Source organism: Narcine bancroftii, chromosome 12 (assembly GCF_036971445.1).
Source record: "Narcine bancroftii isolate sNarBan1 chromosome 12, sNarBan1.hap1, whole genome shotgun sequence".
NCBI lineage: Eukaryota > Metazoa > Chordata > Chondrichthyes > Torpediniformes > Narcinidae > Narcine > Narcine bancroftii.
In genome coordinates, this window is record NC_091480.1 from 28,214,951 (window position 1) to 28,236,084 (window position 21,134).

The window sequence follows — 21,134 nt, forward strand, 5'->3', positions numbered from 1 at the left end:
CTATTTCTATGGCTGCATTAAGCCAAAGTTGTGTATGTTGTTAAAAGAAATGTTTCTTGATCACAGACAACTATTTGAGTTTTCAAGTTTGAGGCTTCAACTATTTCTATAATAAATGATTGCCTTGGAATACTCTGCTTCACTGTGGAGCTCAGGGTGAATCCGATGAATAATGTACTATTAATGAATGCCAGTTACTCCCCAATTCCTTAGAGTACCATAGCCTAATTTATTTGAAGCATTCTAACCTCACTTACTGGATGCAGTGGGGCTCTTGCCAGTGCTGAGCAGTTTGATCTCGGTGAGAACAGAAGCGCTCAGACTGGGCTGTACCCTAGAGCGATGAGAAGATCAGCCTGACTGCTCGATTCTTCATCACGACATGGTGATTTGTAATGGAAGGGCAAAGATGCAGACATGACGTGGATAAAAGGTACAGCTTGGATAAGCCTTTTCTGTCCAATGACATTCACATTGGCAATTATTTTCTCTGGGAACAGTAGGACTGGGCAAGGTCGCGATGGTTTGCAGAACACGCTGACACTTAAGTTAGAAGTGATCATTCCTGGAAGAGAATGGACAAGCCTGAAATGTAATATGCCCTGCTTTCCACTGCTATCAGCCCTAACCAGATGTTCTGGTTAGACATCTGAAACAAGCACTTGGCCATTTGATAAATAAAAACTTGCAAGTTTTTTGAAGAGTCACTTTCAAGTAATGAGACCAGGATAAACAGCAAGGCTAATTCACTGCAAAAAACCACACATGCTGGAAATTGGAACCACGTACAGAGAACGGTGGAAATGGCAGATCAAGCAGCATTTGTGGGGAAAGAAACAAGGTCAATCCTCACTTTGTTGCTCTCAAAAATGTTGTTTGATCTGATGAGTATTTGCAGGAGAGGGATTAGCCTGCTCTATTCAGCATTCTTGTACAGTCCTGTGGTAACTACCATTACCTGTTTCTAAAAGGTATTAACCAAGATTCCGCTTAGTAGTTCAGGAATGACCTCCCTTCCACTACTAGCTCATCTGTTGTCAAAAATTACCTGCCCACCCCCACCTTAACTTTTTTATCCTGGGATTTTCCAAAATGTTGCTAATTGCCGAGCGAATCTACCCATAATTGTTTGCTCTTGTTGGGAAGAAATGCCCATGGAGGTGTTCAGATAAGATCTGAGGTATAGCAATCTTCAAGCTTCCGCAATGGAAGGACATTCTTCCAGCTGCATCAACTCTGGCCCAGAGTGGGTAGGTTTTGACCATTTTCTCTTGAGTCGTAACTCGGAGAACAGGGACTTCTTCCAGCTGGGAGCCAAAAGGATGAAGGTGTGTTGCAGAATAACCAGGCTGCCTATTTGTTTGGCTGTAACTTCAGATGCAGAATTGACAGCATGTCTGGAGCTGGAGGCTGATGGATAAACACAAGAGATGCCCCTCACCCCTCCTACCCCCAAATTCTCCGGTACTCCTTTGCCAGCTGCAGGAAACAGACTGGATAGAGCAGGTGAAAGCTACTCTTCACACGATGGAACTACATGCATGCCAACTCTTCATATGGCAAGCTCTTCACCTCATTATGCCCACACTAATCACTGTCCCCATCTATTTCAATCACATATGGCCTCGTCGATTCTAATGCTCGACTGGAATCTTCTTAAATGCCAAGAGGGTTTCTTTCCCTTAACCCCCTCAGCCAGCACATTTCAGATTCAAACTGTTCTCAGGAATTAAAGATTTCTTCCTCAGATTCCTCTCTAAAACTCGTAGCCCTAACCTTGAGCCTATGCCCTCTGTTTTTGAAACCTCTGCTCTGGGGAAACTTACATATCAGGAGAATGAACAGTTTTCACATAGCCTGCATAAAGCAGCTTGTCATCCATTGGAATCAACACCCGAAGGCCATCCTTCAGCTCATCCTTGTCAATCACACATGAACGAGGGGCTGTGGAAAGTGAAGGACATCACCTGTTAACCCCTTGATGATGAATCTCCATATTCAACTCTGATGCACCATCATCCCATTCGCAATAATGCATTTACACAGCATCTTTAACTAAAGGCCCCAAGAAGGTTTCCAACAGGGGGTTCATGCACAAAATGTAGGTGAAAACCACATGATGACCAAATAATGAACAAAGAGAGATTTTAAGAGAGTTTCAGTGGGTAGTGAGAGTTAGGTAGAGAGTGAAAAATCACAAAGAAACTGCAGATATTGGAAATCTGAAATAAAGGGGTCACGCTTAGTGTAGCGGTTAGTGCAAAATTACTATTGCCCCAGCAACCTGCATTTGAATCTGGCGCTGTCCGTAAAGAGTTTGTACGTTCTCCCTGTCCACGTGGGTTTCCTCCCAGTGCTCTGGTTTCCTCCCACCCTTCAAAATATACGGGGGTTGTTGGTTAAATGGGGTGGCATGGGCCTGTGGGCCAGAAGGCCTGTTACAGGGCTGTATGTCTAAATTTAAAACAAAACCTTTTAAAAAAAAAAAGAGAAAGCTGGAAATGGAGTAAGTAAGGCAGAATCTGTAAAAAGAAAAATGTTTTATCTGCTGAGAGGCAGAGAATTTAACAAGTGTATTTACCAATCTTGAATTAAGGGCTGAGGGCTTAAAAATCAGAAAGGGGCAAAAGGCCAGAAATTTAAATATGAATTTACACCAGGGGTGGCCAACCTTTTAATTTTTAATTTAGACATACAGCACGGTAACAGGCCATTTTGGCCCAGGGGTGTAGTTTAATTGGGCAGCACAGATTCATGGGTTGAAATAGCCTGTTACCATGCTGCATGTTTAAATTAAAAATTAAAAGGTTGCCCACCTCTGATTTAGACATACAGCACAGTAACAGGTCATTTCGGTCCACAACCCCATGCTGCCCAATTATACCCAAATGGCCTACAATCCCTAGTATTTTTTTTTTGAACAGTGGGAGGAAACCAGAGCCCTGGGAAATCCACACAGACACAGGGAGAACATACCAACTCTTTACAGATAGTGCGGGATTTGAACCCCAGTCCCGATCGCTGGTGCCGTAACGGGCTTGCACTAACCACTATGCTAACCGCGCGGCCCCAAATGGAGGGTGTGGAGACCCTGGATCTGTTAGACTTCAGGAAACCAGAGATAAGGTAAGAAAAAAGCTCTGGCACTTAAAAGTATAATTTGGGCATCTGAACGAATCCTATTTAGGCCCACATTTAACATGCTTTCTTAAAAAAAAATCCACGAGACAATGAATCCTCTCTCTATTCTGCAAGCAAAATTTTTGTCTTCCATTTAGTGAATTAGATTGGATGATGTATGTATTTAAAGGGAAGTGAGATATTCCAGGATAGAGAAAAGAGTAGAAGGAAGTGCAAGCATTACGAAACTAAATAAGGAGCGAAGTGGAGCATGAACCGGACAGAATGGTCTGATTGCAACACTCTATGCAAGCTCAATAAAGAAAACATTTTCTTGATTTAAAAAAAACAGATGTGGTGTTTATAGAAAAAAAGGGAATGTTAAACATGCAGTCATTGTTTTGAATGACCATGCATTGTCTAATGAGACCATTTGTAAATAAAAAATGAGGCTTTTAAAAGATTGGCAATAATTCATCCTGTCAGGTAAAATAAAAAGGGGGTAAAAAGAGAGAACATTTAATATTTTGAGAATGACTAGCCCCATTATGTAGTCAATTTCTCTTGCAAAGACTTGCTTACATCTGTGTCTGTACCACCTGTCAAATGTAAACGTGTAGAGAATGAAGGATGGCTAATCCAAGACAGAGTTAAGGGTATGTGAATCACAGATGAGATGCACACAACGGAAGTGAAAGCTTTCAGCCTGATCACTGAGCCAGAACTTAGAAGAGGACAAGGCATTTCTGCTTTAAAAAAAAGGATCGTGAACAAATTACTTAGCTTCTTAATGGCAGAAAAGGTGAATAAGAGCTATCCCCACTATCTTATAGAGCAGTGGTTCCCAACCTTTACTTCCCCACTCACATGCCACTTTAAGTAATCCCTCTGCCATCAGTGCTCTGTGATTAGTAAGGGATTGTTTAAGGTGGTATGTGAGTGGGAAGGGAAGGTTGAGAATCACTGCTCTAGAAGCAATTGTTACTGAAATACTTTGCTTGAGAAAGATTATTATTGGCCCATTTCTTTCGGAGTTATCAAACTGTGCACATGAATCAATTAGATATAATTAAAACAGTGGTTTTCAAATTTTTTCTTTCCACTCACATACCACCTTACCACCTTACAAATCACAGAGCACCTATGGCATAGGGATTACTTAAAGTGGTATGAGTGGAAAGAAAAACTATGAAAACCACTTGTTATAGAGTAATATTTATGGCTTTTGCTTTGCTGATAACAAAATATATAATGATTACAAAATATGAAATTAATTAAAAGGATAATATTTTTAAAAAGAGGATCAGAATTTATGCCTGAGAAATTTCTGCATAACTGCACATGACACAACCAGACTGGGCCTAGTCAGCTTCAGAGACTTACATGACAAGGGCTCAGCTGCCCCTGATATAGAACCTCAGCAAATACACAAGGATGGTTTGCCACCGGGACTCAACAAACCTGGTGTTGTGGGCCTTTCAATGAGCATGCTGAGTGGTAGGTTCTCATCTTCAGAGAAGCTGCTGTCTTGATTCTGCTCAAAGTCCTCGTCAGCTGCCATGCTTTCCATGAGCTTACTGACAGCTCCGCCCTTGGAGCGTGCCTGTTTGGGAGAGAAGGCAGTCAAATCAGTGCAAAGCCAATCATTAACAAAAATACCAAAGTGCGACAGCTTCTCGGAAACAACTGCAGATACTCAAAGCCTTCAAAAGTAAGTGTGTCAAGTGCTGCTACAAGCTTGGGGCTATCTAGATTGAGAAAATACTACAAAATGCAAATCCGATCTTTATCACAAATGGCAAGAACAGCCATGAAGTAAATCGGGCTGAACACTGATTCGGGATACTACTTTGGGAAAAGCATTTAATGCATCAGATTGCTATGCTTCTCTGTATAAAGAGAGAAACACAGAATCCATGGGGACAAGAAGCCTGACATTTCCAAACTGCTTTTTTTGCCCATCTACATGAATCCTATTTTAGATCAGTAGCCTCTTTGCCTTGACTTCCCAAACAACAATCACATTTTCACCACGGCCAAAGAAACAGAAAATGTATTTCACCTGAAAGTATTGACTGCTGGGTCAATGGTGCATCAAACTTCCCAAGCAAATATAAAATTCAGTTGTACTACGTATAACTTACAGAAAAGAAACTTCTGTACTAAATAAGAGCTTCCTTATCCCACTTTATTTCACCCAATCTGTCCAGCTGGAAATTCCCTTCAGCCTCATGGGATATTCTAGTTTCCTGTTGCATGAATCTTCTTGTGGTTCCGTATCCAGTAATGATTTCCATTTTTTAAAATTCATTGAATGTGAGCTTCTCTTGTAAGGCTTGGACTCTCATTCGGCCATTTCCACAGGATAGTTAGACAGATTAATAGGCCCTTCCGACCCACAAGCTTATAACACTCAATTGGGAAGAAACCAGAGAACCCTGTGGAAACCCACGCAGACAAGTACAAACTCCTTACAGACAGCACTGGATTCGAACTTGGGTCGCTGGCACCATAACAGCATTGGGCTGAGGCCAGGTAAATAGAAAAAGAAGGAACTGCAAGAGAAAGGCTCAGTTATGCTCTTTAATTCCTGCCTTAAATGTGCAGTAAAGTATGCAACTGTTATAATTAAGAAACATGTTATTAGAAGGGAGCCCTACTACGGTAAGAGAGCAGGAAAGCTGTTGTGAAATTATTTGTGAGGATTGATTTTCTTAGTATCCAGGAGCGAACTTTAGACATAAAAATATCCTATATTCCAATTAAGACCACAACGTGGTCTATATTGCCCAACGATGGGAAAAATAGGTGCTAATACCACACTCCTTCAGTGACAGCCATGGCTCATTTGGTAGTATTCTCATCTTCGGATCAGAAGGTTGATGATATCATAATACTTGCTTAAAAATCTAAGCCTACACTCCAGTGCACAACTGGAAGTGCTATCTTTTGGATGAGATATTATCCAATCAACTGGATTAAAGGAATCTTATTGCACTAATTCAGGAACGACAGATGAGTAGCCTGGCATTTATTTACCCAATAATGTATACTTAGGAATAAAACAGCACATCTGTTCATGGGAGATTATCATGTACAAATTGATGCGCTGTTCAATAATGACAATCCTTTAAAAATATTTAAAGAACAGTTCAGTGCTTGGTGACATCATGAAAGTGATGTGAAAGGTACCATATAAATGTAAAACTTTCTTTCCCCCATGTCATGTTCTTTCTTGCTATGGGGTACAACAGCACTAAAGTTAATTTATTGGATGAGGATCCAGTTTATTAATTGGGAAGCATGTTTGGAATCCTAACATTGAAATTCAGTTAATTAAATAAATCTGGAGTAAAAACTAGCATCAGTCATGGTGACCGTGCAACAAGTGGATCGTCATTAAAAACCCAAATTCACTAATGCCCTTACCAGTGACATTCATCATTGATATCATGGGAAGGAAATATCCTTACTTGGCCTTGATGTCATTCCTGACCCAACAAAGCAGTAGCAGCTAGACCAATGCTGTTATGGCACCAGCGACCCAAGTTCGAATCCAGTGCTGTCAGTAAGGAGTTTGTACGTTCACCCCATGTCTGCGTGGGTTTCCACAGGGTCCTCTGGTTTCTTCTTACTAAAAACGTACGGGGTTGTAGGTCAATTGAGTGCTATGAGCTTGTGGGTCGGAAGGGCCTATTAATCTGTCTAACTATCCTGTGGAAATGGCCGAATGAGAGTCCAGGCCTTACAAGAGAAGCTCACATTCAAAGAATTTTTTAAAAATGGAAATCATTACTGGATACGGAACCACAAGAAGATTCATGCAACAGGAAACTAGAATATCCCATGAGGCTGAAGGGAATTTCCAGCTGGACAGATTTGGTGAAATAAAGTGGGATAAGAAGCTCTTATTTAGTACAGAAGTTTCTTTTCTGTAAGTTATACGTAATACAACTGAATTTTATATTTGCATGTGAAGTTTGATGCACCGTTGACATTTCCCAGCAGTCAATACTTTCAGGCGAAATACATTTCCTGTTTCTTTGGCCGTGGTGAAAATGTGATTGTTGTTTGGGAAGACAAGGCAAAGAGGCTACTGATCTAAAATGGGATTCGAGTAGATGGGCAAAAAAAGCAGGCATGGGTGGGGGTGACAGAATGACCTATTTCTGTGATGTACAACTCTACGTTTCTACGACAAAAGACATACAAGAGCGTCACAGTGATGGTTACCTCTTTTTTCCCATCCTTTCCTTTCACTTTGACTTTGCTCTTTTTGCAGGGGCTTGTGCTGCGGAAGAGGCCGACCCTGGGTTCAGGAAGGTTACTGGCCATCTGGGCTGAGGCTAGGTCAGGGGACTGTGGTTCTTTACCTTTCTTTCTCTGAAAGTGGGAAATACAGTATTGAATCAATAAACTCAACCCCTTATCACCCCCAGGTACACCTTAATTCATGGCTTATATCATCTTCCAAGCCCAGTTCCACACAATGTTCAAGATGCTTCAAGCCATCGTTCAACAAAGCGAGAGCAACCTTCAATTCATGCAAGCATTTGCAAGGGGGCTTGGAAATGGAAGGAATTTGGCTGTGAAGTGCCAGCATCAACCACATGTGGACAGCAACCCATGCTAAGTTTTAACCCAAGTCTATAGCGTCCTCTGAGGGAGGGAGAGTGTGCTTTATTGGAGATGACTGATTCCTGCACCTTCAGAATACACTGGAAGAGTTTAAACATTGCCATCTTTTTATATCTTATCTGTTAATGGCAGCTAAGAAAACCACTGACAAATCCAATGCTTGGTGCACTCATCACAAAGGAATTTTGAGAAAAAGAGTCCCTTAACATACATTAGGACCTCAAAACTAATTATTTAGGTGGCCCACAGTTTATTTTAATTGTCTACCGACCGGGACACCCAAAAGGGTGCAACCAACAGCTGTGCAGCTAACCTAAACATGAATGTGTGCCTGATTTATGCAGCCATATTTTTGCACTGCAAAGTTCCATAGTTTTGTTACTTTTTTTTGGAACTGAGTAACATTTCAGTTTTGAAGGTTTGCTGCTGGAGGGATTGGAAGGCTAAGAAATGATTGCTTCTGCCACTTGCAGAAGAGAGGAGAGTGCCAGGGAGAAAAGAAGTGTCAACTGAAACGCTTCTCTACCTTGTCCTTTGCTTTGGCTGTATCCTTTTTTGGGCTGACCGCTGAGCTCTTAATGCATCGACTGGCTTTAACAGTGGGGGCAGTGCACAGAGGGGCAGTCGGTGAGAGCACAGCAGAAGCATCATTGAGGAAAATTCTCTCACTCCGCCGCCGATTCCACAAGTCGTCGTCACTGGCTTCAGGGCCAAAGTCAAAAGTGAACTCCCGGGGGGATTTCTGCTGGGTCTTCTTTTCCTTCTTCCCCTTCTCAGCCCCCCGCTGCTTGTCCTGACATTGATGCTCACTTGCACTGCTTCCCTGCTCCTGCAGAGATTTCTTTGCTCTTGGCAAAGAAGCGGATTTCTGTTTAATTTTGATGTCACTTTCAGAGTCCGTGTATTCAAATTCCGTGCCTATATAAAAACAAATCTTAACATTAGAACCTTAAGGATTTTATAAATGTTTATTTTTCAGGGAACAAAGACTGCTTTGCTGTACAAAGGGGATATGCAATCTTTCAAGTTCTAATGCAAGGTTATGAATAAAATTTTATTCAATCTTATTGCATTAAGCACAGTGTGTGTGTGTGTGTGTGTGTGTGTGTGTGTGTGTGTGTGTGTGTGTGTGTGTGTGTGTGTGTGTGTGTGTGTGTGTGTGTGTGTGTCACAGGTGAAAATTTACTATAATTTACATTTTTAAATAAATGAATTACTGCAAAAGATGAGAAAGTGAGATAGTGTCTCTGGTTCATTGTCCATTCAGAAATCTGATAGCTGAGGGAAGAAGCTGTTTTTGTACCATTGGGTATACAGGTAGTCCTCAACTTACGATGGGGTCACATTCCACACTCCCATTGTAAGTTGAAAAACTGCAGTGGGATCAGTGTGGGGACCGACACGGGGCAGTGGGATCAGTGTGGGGACCGATACGGGGCAGTGGGATCAGTGTGGGGTCCAACACAGGGCAGTGGGATCAGTGAGGGGACTGATACGGGGCAGTGGGATCAGTGTAGGGACCGATATAGCGCTGTCGAGAGACACTGAAAAACTATAGCCTAGCCAAAGTACAGAAATGGATTCGAACCATCAAAACTTTGAAAGATTGTAAGTTGAATCATTATAATTCGGGAACTATCTGTATCTATTTTATCATCCAGGTAAACCACTTTAAAAGGAACAGTTGTGATGCATTGACTCTCATCCATTGATCATTAAATATTTTCAGGCCATTGCTTCTTTTTATGTAAAGACCACAGCACGTTAAAAGTCTCCATCTTCTAGGCCTTGCTTCATTCCAACTACTTTCACAACAATCAGAGTTTTGGGGTCATGAAGCTCTTTTGCACAATGTTAATTTGGACTAGGTTTACACCCTTCAACCCTTCCACCCCACAAATACCAGGTTCAGTTACAACATCCCGGTGGAAGAGATCAAAAGCACAGGAAGGTACTGCACACATCAAGTGTCAGGGGACCACCATAGTAAGGCACAGTCACGAGAAATCGGTGTCAGGAACAAGTTCCAGAAGAAATGGGAGCAGTGTTAATAGAAATTTGTGACTGTAATTTCTCTGCTAAATATTAACACTGTAACTTTCAAACTCTATTCTTGCAACATTGTACTTATGCATCTCTAACATATGGATGTTCCACTATGGAAGTCATCACAAGGCAAGGCATGGGATCAATTTTCCTTGTATTTTGAGGAATAAAATGTTCAGAACGACTCAAAGACTTGTTGACTCAAACCAAGACTTTTATTAACAAAAGACTGGAGCGTAGTACATAGAGGTCGACCAGTCCAGACTGACCTGGATGTGGTTAGGACCAGCCCTTTATGACCTGCCAGTGGGCGTGGCTATGGCTCTCAGCCAATCGCTACTACTATATGTAAATATATACATTGGTGATAATATCCCATACTATCACACAGAAATTGTCACCTTTTTTTGAAAAAAATACATGGGGGACCCGTCTAGGCCCAAGTCCAACGAGCTTAATGAGTGAGTGGCTTTCAGAAATAATGGCCCAGTTCCATGGAGGCTAGAACCAAGGCAGGATCCAATGGTAATACAACTGAAAGAATGCACCCTCTGATGTACCCTCCCCACAATAGACAGTACAGTTGTCTCTGTCCACAAACATGCCCACTGAGCACTCTTCTTACCAGATCCGTTTCCATGTCACCATTCGCCTTTATCGTTTCCACATGGTCAACCACATTGCCATCCTTTGCTGCACAGAAGAAAATGACAAGCCACTACACTACTCTGCAGGGTCCATATACTGATGGCTCCATACAGGTTTTAAACAGCCTGTTAGAGGAGCAATGGTATTTAAAAAAAAATCCTGTAGCTATAGAGGACAGTGCCCAAAATGGCAGCACCTGTGCTTAGCAGCATACCATGAGGGGTTGCTGACTCCAGGGGAGCAGCAGACCAGCGCAGGGCACCGGAAGCAGGGAGAACATACCCCATTGAGAGGAAGAAGGCTGGGAGACAACCCTACAAGGAAGGTGACCACGGCAGCGGATCAACGAGGCGCTCAGCGACTGAAGGACCCACACAGGCCATGGGCTATTGACGACTTCCGGTCGAGGGACTCACAATAGTCTGGGAGCTGTTGAAGGAGACTGGCTCGTGGGAACCAGGTATCGGAGCTGGGTTTCGGGAGGATGCTGAGGGTGAGAAGGGTTTCCATGGGGCCTTGGGCATTGAAGGCTTCCAGTTCGTATCAGAGGTTTGGAACTGGTGCCCGGGTTGCCAATAGTCTGTGAGGCTGCAGGAACACTGGAGGCAAATTCACAGACATTCGGCATCTCTGACGGGACTCTCTTTTGCTTCTCTTTCTCTTATTGTTAGAGGCACGGGCAATACCAGTGATGACTCTTTGTTTGCCTTACAGCAGACAAATGTTGAAGTGCATCATATATTTTACAGCTTTTGTATTATTACGTGAAAATAAAAGGAACCTTGAGGCCAGGAAGGAGAGGATGACAATGGTCATCACTGTGTTTCTCCTTATGCAAGCACTATGTCGGACCCTGGCACTGCAGTGAACATATATTAACGCAGTCCATCTCCTGGATCTCACGGGACTTACAGCAGAGTCAGATGGGAAGTACAGCAAAGACAAAGGCTGTGTGTGTGGAGGCGAAGGCAGCCCAAGCTGAGCTTGATCTCTTATCCTGGGCCTGCCAGGTCCAGAATATCCGGATCATGCAGGCCAGGATATACAGGCTGAGACCTTAGAGGTAATGCAACAAGTAGAGCATGCAGCAAGTAGAGCAAGCAACCGACGAAGTGCAAAAGCAGTCACCAAAGACAATAAATTCATTGTGGAATTCTGCTGCTTTAAAATGCCCATTTGCTTTTCTTTATTCCATTGTTTGTCACCCTGGACTTCAGCTATCAGGAATGGGAGTGATCTCTGAAGTATGGGACACAACAGGGTAATTTAATCCAAAAACAAAATCCAACACATCCTGAAAACAAAATGATAACGTTGTCGCTGATGCAGACCAGGGGAGGCATGGTACTACTGCGGGGTCCAGCTGCCCAGTTCGACTGCCGTCAGCTCCGTACAGGCTTTAAATAGCCTGTGAAGGCCTGATGGTGATTTTATTTTAAAAAGTGCCCAAGATGGAGACGTCTGTAATTGACAGCAGCCAAGAGGGGTAGCAGACTCAGGTGAATTGGAGGCCTGGCGCAGGGCATCAGAAAACAGGGAGACCACTCCCCTATCTGAGGAGGAGAAGCAGAAGAGACCATCTCCAGAACAGTGACCATGGTGGCGGGTTTGCGGCTGATGGAGCCACACAGGTGCAAGCTGTTGGTGATTCGAAGTGAGGAACCCACGCAGCTTGTTGGTTGCCGGAGACTGTGGTTAAGGGACTCACACCAGGCCGTGGACTGCTGGAAACTGGTTGAAGTGGTACCAGATATCGGAACCACGATGCGAGAGGGTACTGAGGGCGCTGAAGGGTTCCTAATTGTTTCAGACATTCAGATCTGGAACTCTGGTCACTGATGGTTTGGAGTGGCCATGAAGGCTGAGGAAGTGCTTGAGGTGAATCCACAGACACTCGGTAATTCTGGGGGGACTCTCTTTTGCTTCTCTTTCTCTGACCGTAAGAGGCACTTTGGGCAATTTCTATCGATGGCAAATCTGTCGGCCTTACAGCAGGCAAAAGGCAATTTTGTGTATACGACACTGTTTTTATTGCATGACAATAACATTGAATCTTGAAAAAAATCTGAAATAAAAACAGAAAATTCTGGAAAAATTTCACCTTCTGAGTACTCGCATGGTGATATCATCACTGAGGGTTACTTCTTCACTGAACTTAGGTTTGTGTTTGACCTTGGTTGCAAAGGGAAGGTTTATATGACCATAATGATCCAGGTGATTCCTCTTGCACATCTGCAGAAGGAAACATCAGCAGAGATGCCTTTTGTTGGCACAAGCTAGTTTCAAAGTGGAAGGAAATAACTTCATTGTGACAACTGCGTCATCAAGAGGACATCCTCTGGTATCTCGTGTGAGAACGTGATGTATTACTCCTGTTTTAACAATGTTATTGTTAAGGAGTCATAGAACCATAGAAATCTACAGCACAGAAACAGGGCCCTTCTAGTGTGTGCCGGACCATTTTTTGTTTTGCCTAGTCCAGTGGTTCTCAATCTTTTTTCTTTATACTCACATTCTGTTTGAAGTATTCCCTATGCCATAGGGGCTCTGTGATTAGTAAGGGATTACTTCAGGTGGTATGTGGGTGGAAAGAAAAAATTTGAAAACCACTGTTTTAATCGTACCTCATTGACTCGTTATGTGCATGGTTTCAAAACTCCAAAGGAAATGGGCCACTGATAATTTTTCTCAAGCAAAATATTTCAGTAAAAATTGGGTTGAGCAATGGTTCTTAACCTTTCCTTTACATTCACATACCACCTGAAGCAATCCCTTACCAATCACAGAGCACTTATGGCATAGGGATTACTGAAAGTGGTATGTGAGTGGAAAGAAAAAGGTTGAGAACCACTGGCCTAGTCCCAATGACCTTCACTCAGTCCATAGGCCATGTACCTGTCCAAGTTCTTCTTACTTGTTAAAATTGAACCCACATTCACCAACTCAGCTGGCAGCTCATTCCACACTCCCAATACTCTGTGTGAAGTCCCCCCTCACATTCCCTCTTAAAATATTCCCTCTTTCACTCATAACCCATGTCCTCTGGTTCATATCTCACATACCCTCAGTTGAAAAATCAACATTTGCTTTGTCTTTCCCCCTCAATTTTCAATACATCTATCAAATCTCCCTTCATTGTTCTACTCTCCAGGGAATAAAGTCTTAACCTGTTTAATCTTTCACTGTAACTCAGTTCCTGAAGCCCGGGCAATCTTCTCTGCATTCTTTCTCTCTTATTGATATCTTAAGTGTAGTTAGGTGACCAAAACTGCACACAATACTCCAAATTTGGCTTTTCCAATGCCATGTAAAACTTCATCATAATATCCCAACTACTATTCTCAATACCTTGATTTATGAAGGCCAATATGCTAAAACCTCTCTTTACAACCCTATCCACTTGTGATGCCACTTTCAGGGAATTCCCATGTCCCTCTGTTCCAACACACTCCTCAGTGCGCAACATTCATCATTTATGTCAGTTTGTCCTTCCAAAGTGCAAAACCTCACACTTGTCTGCATTAAATTCCATCTGTCATTTTTCAGCTCATTTTTCCAGCTGGTCCAGTACCCTCTGCAAGCTTTGAAAACCTTCTTCGCTGTCCACAACGCCTCCAAACCTGGTGTCATCTGCAAGCTTTCTGACCCAATTTACCATATTATCATTAATATAGATGACAAACAACAATGGTTGCTGCATTGATCCCTGAGGCACCCCATTAGTCACAGGCCTCCAGTCTGAGAAGCAATCATCCTTCACCACTCTCTGGTATTTCTTGTCCAGGCTTGTCGAATCCAGTCCACTACCTCATGAATACCTAGTGTCTGAACCTTCCCGATTAATCTCCCATGTGGGACCTTGCAAAGGTCTTACTAAAAGACCTTTTCTATCCTTTCCTTTGTCAATTTTCCTGGCAACTGCCTCAAAAAATTCTACAAGATTGGTTAAACACGATCTGGGAGGTGAGGTGAGAGCTGGTCCCTGGATGAGTCGGGCTCCTATGGGGGGCATCCAACGCTCCACAGCACCGTCACAGCTGCTTCTTGGGGGTTATGGCATCGAAGAGAAAGATGCCGAACTGCACATGCATGCCCAGACCATAAGAGCTCCAAGATGACACTGGACCCTGGAGCATTTTTGCTGCCTCAGAAACTTACCAAGTGTTATTTCAGGAACGAGAAGAAATTTTTCTGTCTGATTTGCAGGGCGGCAATGAATAGGATAGGAAGAGGAAGATCAAGAAGAGGAAGTAGCAAAGCAGATAAAAGTTTCTAAAGAAAGGAAACTAAAAATGACACAGGAAGAAAATTGTACAAATGCTCAGTTACTGAAAAAAGTGAGGGAGATGAGAACAGACAGGAAAATTTCATATAAACGAATGAAGAGGTACTTTGATATTGTAGATAAATTGCAAAATAAATTGAATAATGTAGATGAAAGAGATAAGACTGTGGAACCTGATATTGAAGAGGTACAAGATAGAATCGTGAAAATGGAAATTGAGATGAATGCATGAAAAGAAGCAAATCTGGGGGGGAAAAATGGACCTACTACAGAATTTTAGTAGAAGAAATAATATTAAAATCGTTGGCCTTAAAGAAGGTGAAGATGGTGATGATCTGATAAGATTTTTTCAATGATAAAAAGAGTCCCATACAAATTAGAAAATGTTATTGAAATTGAAAGGGCACAAAGAAGTTTGAGACTCTGGCCTCCATCAGATCACAAGGCAAGGTCTATATTCATAAAATGTCTTAATTATCAAGAAAATATTGGCTCTAGCAGCACAAGGTGCCAAGGATAGACACAGTTCATTGGAATTTCATGGAACAAAGAGATTTTTCTATTCTGATACAAGCTTGATATTGCTGAAGAGAAAGAAAGAATTGATGGCAGAAAGGCTACAGATTCATTTTGCGCCATCCTGCCACTTCAAAATATTTCTTGCAAGGTGGACAGAACAAGTTCTTTACAGATCATGTTCATGCGGAAGAATTTGTTGAAACACTATCAGTTAGTCAGCAAGAAGGAGTTTGAAAATGTTTCAATATAAGGTGGTTTTTAATATTTTTACTTTCGGCATAGACAAAATTGATAATGATAAACATCTGGGGTGGGGGGTTTAAGAGGAATTATGGACTGACTACTATCAACTCGTGTGTATCTGTGGCAGATGCCACAATCTTTAAAATGGGTGATTTGTATTATTCAAACAACATTAATGGGGGGGGGGGGGGGGAATTTTTTTATTTTATTTTTTCTTTTAATTTTTGAATATTATAATTGTTATAAAGCTAAACTGATTATGTATAATTCTTCTTTCTTTTTTATACCTGGATTGCCGAAGAGGAAGGCCCCTAACATGGTACACAATGAATATTTGGATGGCTGAGGAGGTGCAGGAAGAGAGTTGAAAGGGAAATGTTGCTGGATTTGGACTAAATTAAATATCAATGAGTAACATAGTGAGCTTTCTAAACTTTAGTGTTAATGGGCTAAATGGACCTGCAAAGAGGAAATGAATATTGACACATATATAAAAACAATGAAAATAGATATAGCTTTTTTTTTATAAGAGACTCATTTAATTGAAACAGAACATCAGAAATTAAAAAGAGAGTGAGTGGGATATGTCACAGCTTCTTCATTTAATACAAAAACAAGGGGAGTGGCAATCTTGATAAAGAAGCCTTCCAGTTACAATACAAAATGTGGTGATAAATCCTGCAGGAAGATTGAGATAGCACATTGTCATTCAGAATTCTGGACCCTTTCGAATATATATGTGATGAATGTGGATGATGAAAAATTTATACAAGAAACATTCCTTAATCAGACAGGAGCACATCAGAATATTTTAATAGCTGGGGATTTCAATTTTTGTCTAGATCTAGTTTTAGATAGATCAACTAGAATAGTAACAAGGGCAAAGTCAGTGAAAGCCACTTTGACATTAATGAAGGACTTGAATTTAAGACATATGGAGAAGAATTCACCTGAGAGAGAGATTATTCTTTTTATTCATATGGACACAATTCTTATTCAAGGATTGATTTATTTTTAATATCGGTACATCTCCAAATTGACTATAAAACAAGAATTTTATCTGATCACTCACCTTTATTAATGACACTTACAATGTTAGATAAAGAAGAATCAATTTATAGATGGAGTTTTAACTCAATGTTATTAAAAAGTCAGATTTTTGTGATTTTGTTAGAAGACAAATTCAAATTTTCCTTGAGACTAATTCTAATTCTGTTTATGATAAATTTATTTTATGGGATGCGATGAAACCATATTTAAGAGGACAAATTATAAGTTATGCTTCTAAAAAATTAAAAAGGACTATATGAAAGAATTGGACCAATTGGAAAAAGATCTGCAAAGACGAAACTCTGAGGAAAAACAGAAGGCTTATAAATAAGAAACTTCAGTATAATACATTACAAACATATAGAACAGAGAAAGCAATAATGAGAACTAAGCAGAGATATTATGAGTTAGGTGAAAGGGCTTATAAGATCCTTGCTTAGCAGTTGGAAACAGAACAAATTTCAAGAACGATTAATGCAATCAAATTAGAGTCCAATGTGACTACCTACAAACCTCAAGAAATCAATGAAGTTTTAAGCAATTTTATTCTCAGTTATATAAATTGGGGTCACAGAGAGATGATAGTTAAATTGGAGATTTTTTGTCACAAATAAGATTTCCAAAATTAACTTTACAAGAACAAGCAGAGCTGGATTCCCCTTTCACCCCAATGGAGGTGGGGGAAGCATTGAGTCATTACAAAGTAATACATCTCCAGGAGAAGATGGTTTTCCATCTAAATTTTATAAAGATAAAGATTTACTGATTCCTAGTTTTATGGAAGTATTAGGTCAGGTGGCAATAACACACACTCTCCCAGTACCTTTTTCCTACTGCAATAATAATGGCAATACTAAAAAAAAAGACCCTTTAAAGCCATCGTCATATACACCCATTTCATTGTTAAATGTAGATTATAAGATCATTGCAAAAATTAGATTGGCTAACATTTTGCCAAAGTTGATAAACAAGGCTTGTGAAAAAGTGAAAATCTACAGATAATGTAACTAAATTACTTAGCGTAATACATAAAGCACAAAAGAGGGAAGACAAAAGTGTGGAAGTGGGTCTGGATACAGAAAGAGCATTTGATAGATTAGATGTCCATTATCAATTACTTTATTTATTTTAGCCATTGAACCTCTTGCAGAATTGAATCAATCTGATCCTGATATTAAAGGATTTAAGGTTAATCTAGAGGAATATAAAATTAATTTATTTGCTGATGATGCTTTCATCAACTTGACCGAACCAATAAGCTTTTTTACTTAAGACTGGAAGAATATGGGAAAGTATTGGTTTATAAAGTAAATTGGAATAAAAGTGAAATTATGCCCCTGATTAAAGGGGATTAGACTCAGTGTCAACAAGATGCTCAATTTAAATGGCTGATGAATGAAATAAAATATTTAGGGATATGGGTAGATAATAAATTAGATAATTTATATAAATTTAATTATGTACCTTTACTTAAGAAAATTGGAGAAGATTTGAGTAAGTGGAAGATACTGGCAATATCATTATTGGGTAGGGTTAATTGTGTTAAAATGAATGTATTCCCTCGAGTACAATATTTATTTCAAACACTGCTAATAATGATATCACAAAAGTTTTTTTGTCAAGAATTAAATAAATATAAAAGAAATTTTCTTCGGAAGGATAAGATGTCGAGAGTTTCCTCTGGTACTGCACACGTGGCTAAGGACATTTTAAATATTTCTGCCAGACCCCCTTCAATTTCTACACTATCCTCCCTCAAGGTCTGAAGGAATATTTTATCAAGCCCTGGTGATTTATCCACCCTTATTTGCTTTAAGATTTCTTCCTCTTTAATCTGTATAGGTTCCATGACCTCAGTGTTTGTTTTCCTTCCTTCCCATGACTCTGTTCGTTTCCTGAGTGAATACTGATGAGAAAAAACATTCAAGATCTCCCTATCTCTTTAGCTCCATACAAAGCTGACCACTCTGATCTTAAAGAGGACCAAATGTGTCCCTTTCTATCCTCTTGCTCTTAATATACCTGTAGAACTCTTAAGATTTTCCTTCACGTTGTCCGCCAAAGCAACCTCATGTCTTCTTTTAGCCTTTTTTGATTTATTTTTTGAAGTTCTTCTTGCATTTTTTATATGCCTCAAGAACCTAATTTTCTCCATGTTGCCTATACCTGTTATATACCTCTCTTCTTCCAAACCAGATCCCCATCATCCCTCGAAAACCAAGGTTCCCTCTGCCTGCAAACCTTGCCTTTAATCCTGACAGGTACATACAAAATCTGTACTCTCAAAATTTCACCTTTGAAGGTCGTCCACTTTACCTCGCACATCCTTGCCTGAAAACAACTTGTCCACGCATTCTAGTTCCTTTCTCTATTTCCTCAAAATTAACTTTTTTCCAATTTAGGATCTCAGCCCAAGGCCCAAACCTATCCTTTTCTGTAATTAACAAATTTAATGGCATTATATCACTGGACCCAAAATGTTCCCCTTCACATACTTCTGCCACCTGTCCCATCTTGTTCCCTAAAAGGATATCCAGTATTACATTCTCTCTAGTTGGTACCTCTATATATTGATTCAGAAACCTTTCCAGAACAGATATGACAAACTCCAGGCCATCCAGCCCTTATACAGTATGGGAGTTCCAGTCAATATGTGGAAAATTAAAATCTCCTACTATCACAACCTTGTTTCCTGCAGCTGTCTGCTATGTCTCGACAGATTTTCTCCTCCAATTCTATAATACAACCACATGAGTGCATTCATACCTTCCCCATTCCTCAGTTCCACCCATATCTTTGGCTTGGCTTCGCGGACGAAGATTTATGGAGGGGTAATGTCCACATCAGCTGCAGGCTCGTTTGTGGCTGACAAGTCCGATGCGGGACAGGCAGACACGGTTGCAGTGGTTGCAAGGGAAAATTGGTGGGTTGGGGTTGGGTGCAATGCCACTGCTTCCCCTTTCATCCCCTGTTCTATCGCGTCTAAAGCAACGGAAGCCCAGAACATTGAGCTGCCAGTCCTGCCCCTCCTGCAACCAAGTTTCACTAATGGCCACTATGTCACAATTCCACGTGCCAAACTACGCTCTAAGCTCGTCTGCTTTTCCTACAATACTCCTTGCATGAAATATATGCACTTTAGAAAATTTACACCAAATACAACCCATTAACTTCTAATGGTGCACACAATTTTCACATACAGGTAATCCTCCATTTCTAACCTACACGAGATACATCCACCTGCACATACAACAGAATTGTTAAAACTATTGTACATGTACATAATTTGTATTAAAAGTACTGAATACTGTGGTCCACACTCCCTGCGGCAGCCTGAAGTCTCTCCTCCCTGCGGCCCGAGATCCCCAAGTTACGACCAACTGGTCGGTCCCAATTACAGGGACTACCTGTAATCTTTTCCCTCCTCCACTCCTCCATCTGCTCTGGCACTCTGATTCCCATCCCCCTGTAAATCTAGTTTAAATCCACCGGAGCAACACTAGCAAACCTTCCCACAAGGATATAAGTCCCAGTTCAGATACAAATCGGGAACAGGTTCCACCTTCCATGGAAGAAAGCCCAATGATCCATAAACCTAAAGCCTTCCCTCTTGCACCATGTATTTAGCCACATATTAAGCTGCATTATCCTACCATTTCTAACCTCACTAGCACATAGCACAGGCAGCAATCCTGAGACCACACCCAGGAGATCCTGCCCTTCAACCTAACGCCTAACTGGAACTCTCCTTGCAGGACCTCCTCACCCTTCTTACCTATGTCATCGGTTCCTATATGGACCTCGACATCTAGCTGCTCACCTTCCCTCCTGCGAATGCTGATAAGACGATTGGGTATATCTCGGACGCTAACACCAGGGAGGCCACATACCATCCAGGATAATCGATCTCTTCCACAGAACCTCTTATCTGTCCCTCTAACTATGGAATCCCTTATCCCTACAGCTCATCTCTTCTCCTTCCTTTCTTAGCCACAGGACCAGACTCTGTGCTAATACTTGTAATTGAGGGGAACAGCCACAGGGGTGCCCTGAACTGCATGCCTGTTCCCTTTCCCTCTCCTGACTGTCACCTATCTACTCTCCTCCTGCCTTCTGGCTGTGATAGTGTCTCTCTCTCTCTAACTCCTTTCTATCACCCCCTCTGCCTCCCAAATGATCCGGAGTTCATCCATGCTTTTTCTAGAGCACAGGGACAGTCAGTACAACATTGAGAAAATATTAATGACACATGGGTGGGTGGCACAGTTGGTGCAGCAGTTAGCGCAATGCTTTTACAGTGCCAGTAATCGGGACTGGGGATTGACTAATACTGTCTGTGAGGAGTTTGAACATTCTCCCCATGTCTGCATGGGTTTTACCTGGGGACTCTGGTTTCCTCCCACTGTTCGAAACATACTGAGGGTGTAGGTTAAATGGGTGTAAATTGGGCGGCACTGATTCGTGGGCCAAAATGGCCTGTTATGACCTAGGTATGTCTAGGTCATGGGCTGTTTAGTCAGATCACTGATGACATCATCACTGAGTAGACAAATTTGTTGTTAATCTAAAGGCCCTTTTGGAATTA

The 21,134-nt window shown here is 41.3% G+C and overlaps 1 protein-coding gene and 1 long non-coding RNA gene across 14 annotated transcripts in view; one reads left to right on the top strand and one right to left on the bottom strand.

Moving 5' to 3' along the window:
• tnrc18 (trinucleotide repeat containing 18) overlaps window positions 1–21,134 on the bottom strand; it is a 174,086-nt gene that overhangs the window by 28,812 nt on the left and 124,140 nt on the right. For 12 of the 13 annotated variants that reach the window (XM_069905046.1, XM_069905054.1, XM_069905056.1 and 9 more), the window contains 4 exons: window positions 8,285–8,676; window positions 7,354–7,503; window positions 4,582–4,723; window positions 1,827–1,944 (listed from right to left, as the gene is read on the bottom strand). In XM_069905046.1, the coding sequence (XP_069761147.1) occupies window positions 1,827–1,944; window positions 4,582–4,723; window positions 7,354–7,503; window positions 8,285–8,676 (802 nt within the window). The remainder of the gene's footprint in view (window positions 1–1,826; window positions 1,945–4,581; window positions 4,724–7,353; window positions 7,504–8,284; window positions 8,677–21,134) is intronic. The other variant, XM_069905053.1, reaches the window with a different exon arrangement.
• On the top strand, window positions 10,174–15,916 carry LOC138746722 (uncharacterized). Its single transcript, XR_011347062.1, has 2 exons — window positions 10,174–10,912; window positions 15,801–15,916. It is a non-coding gene; the product is annotated as an uncharacterized lncRNA (long non-coding RNA).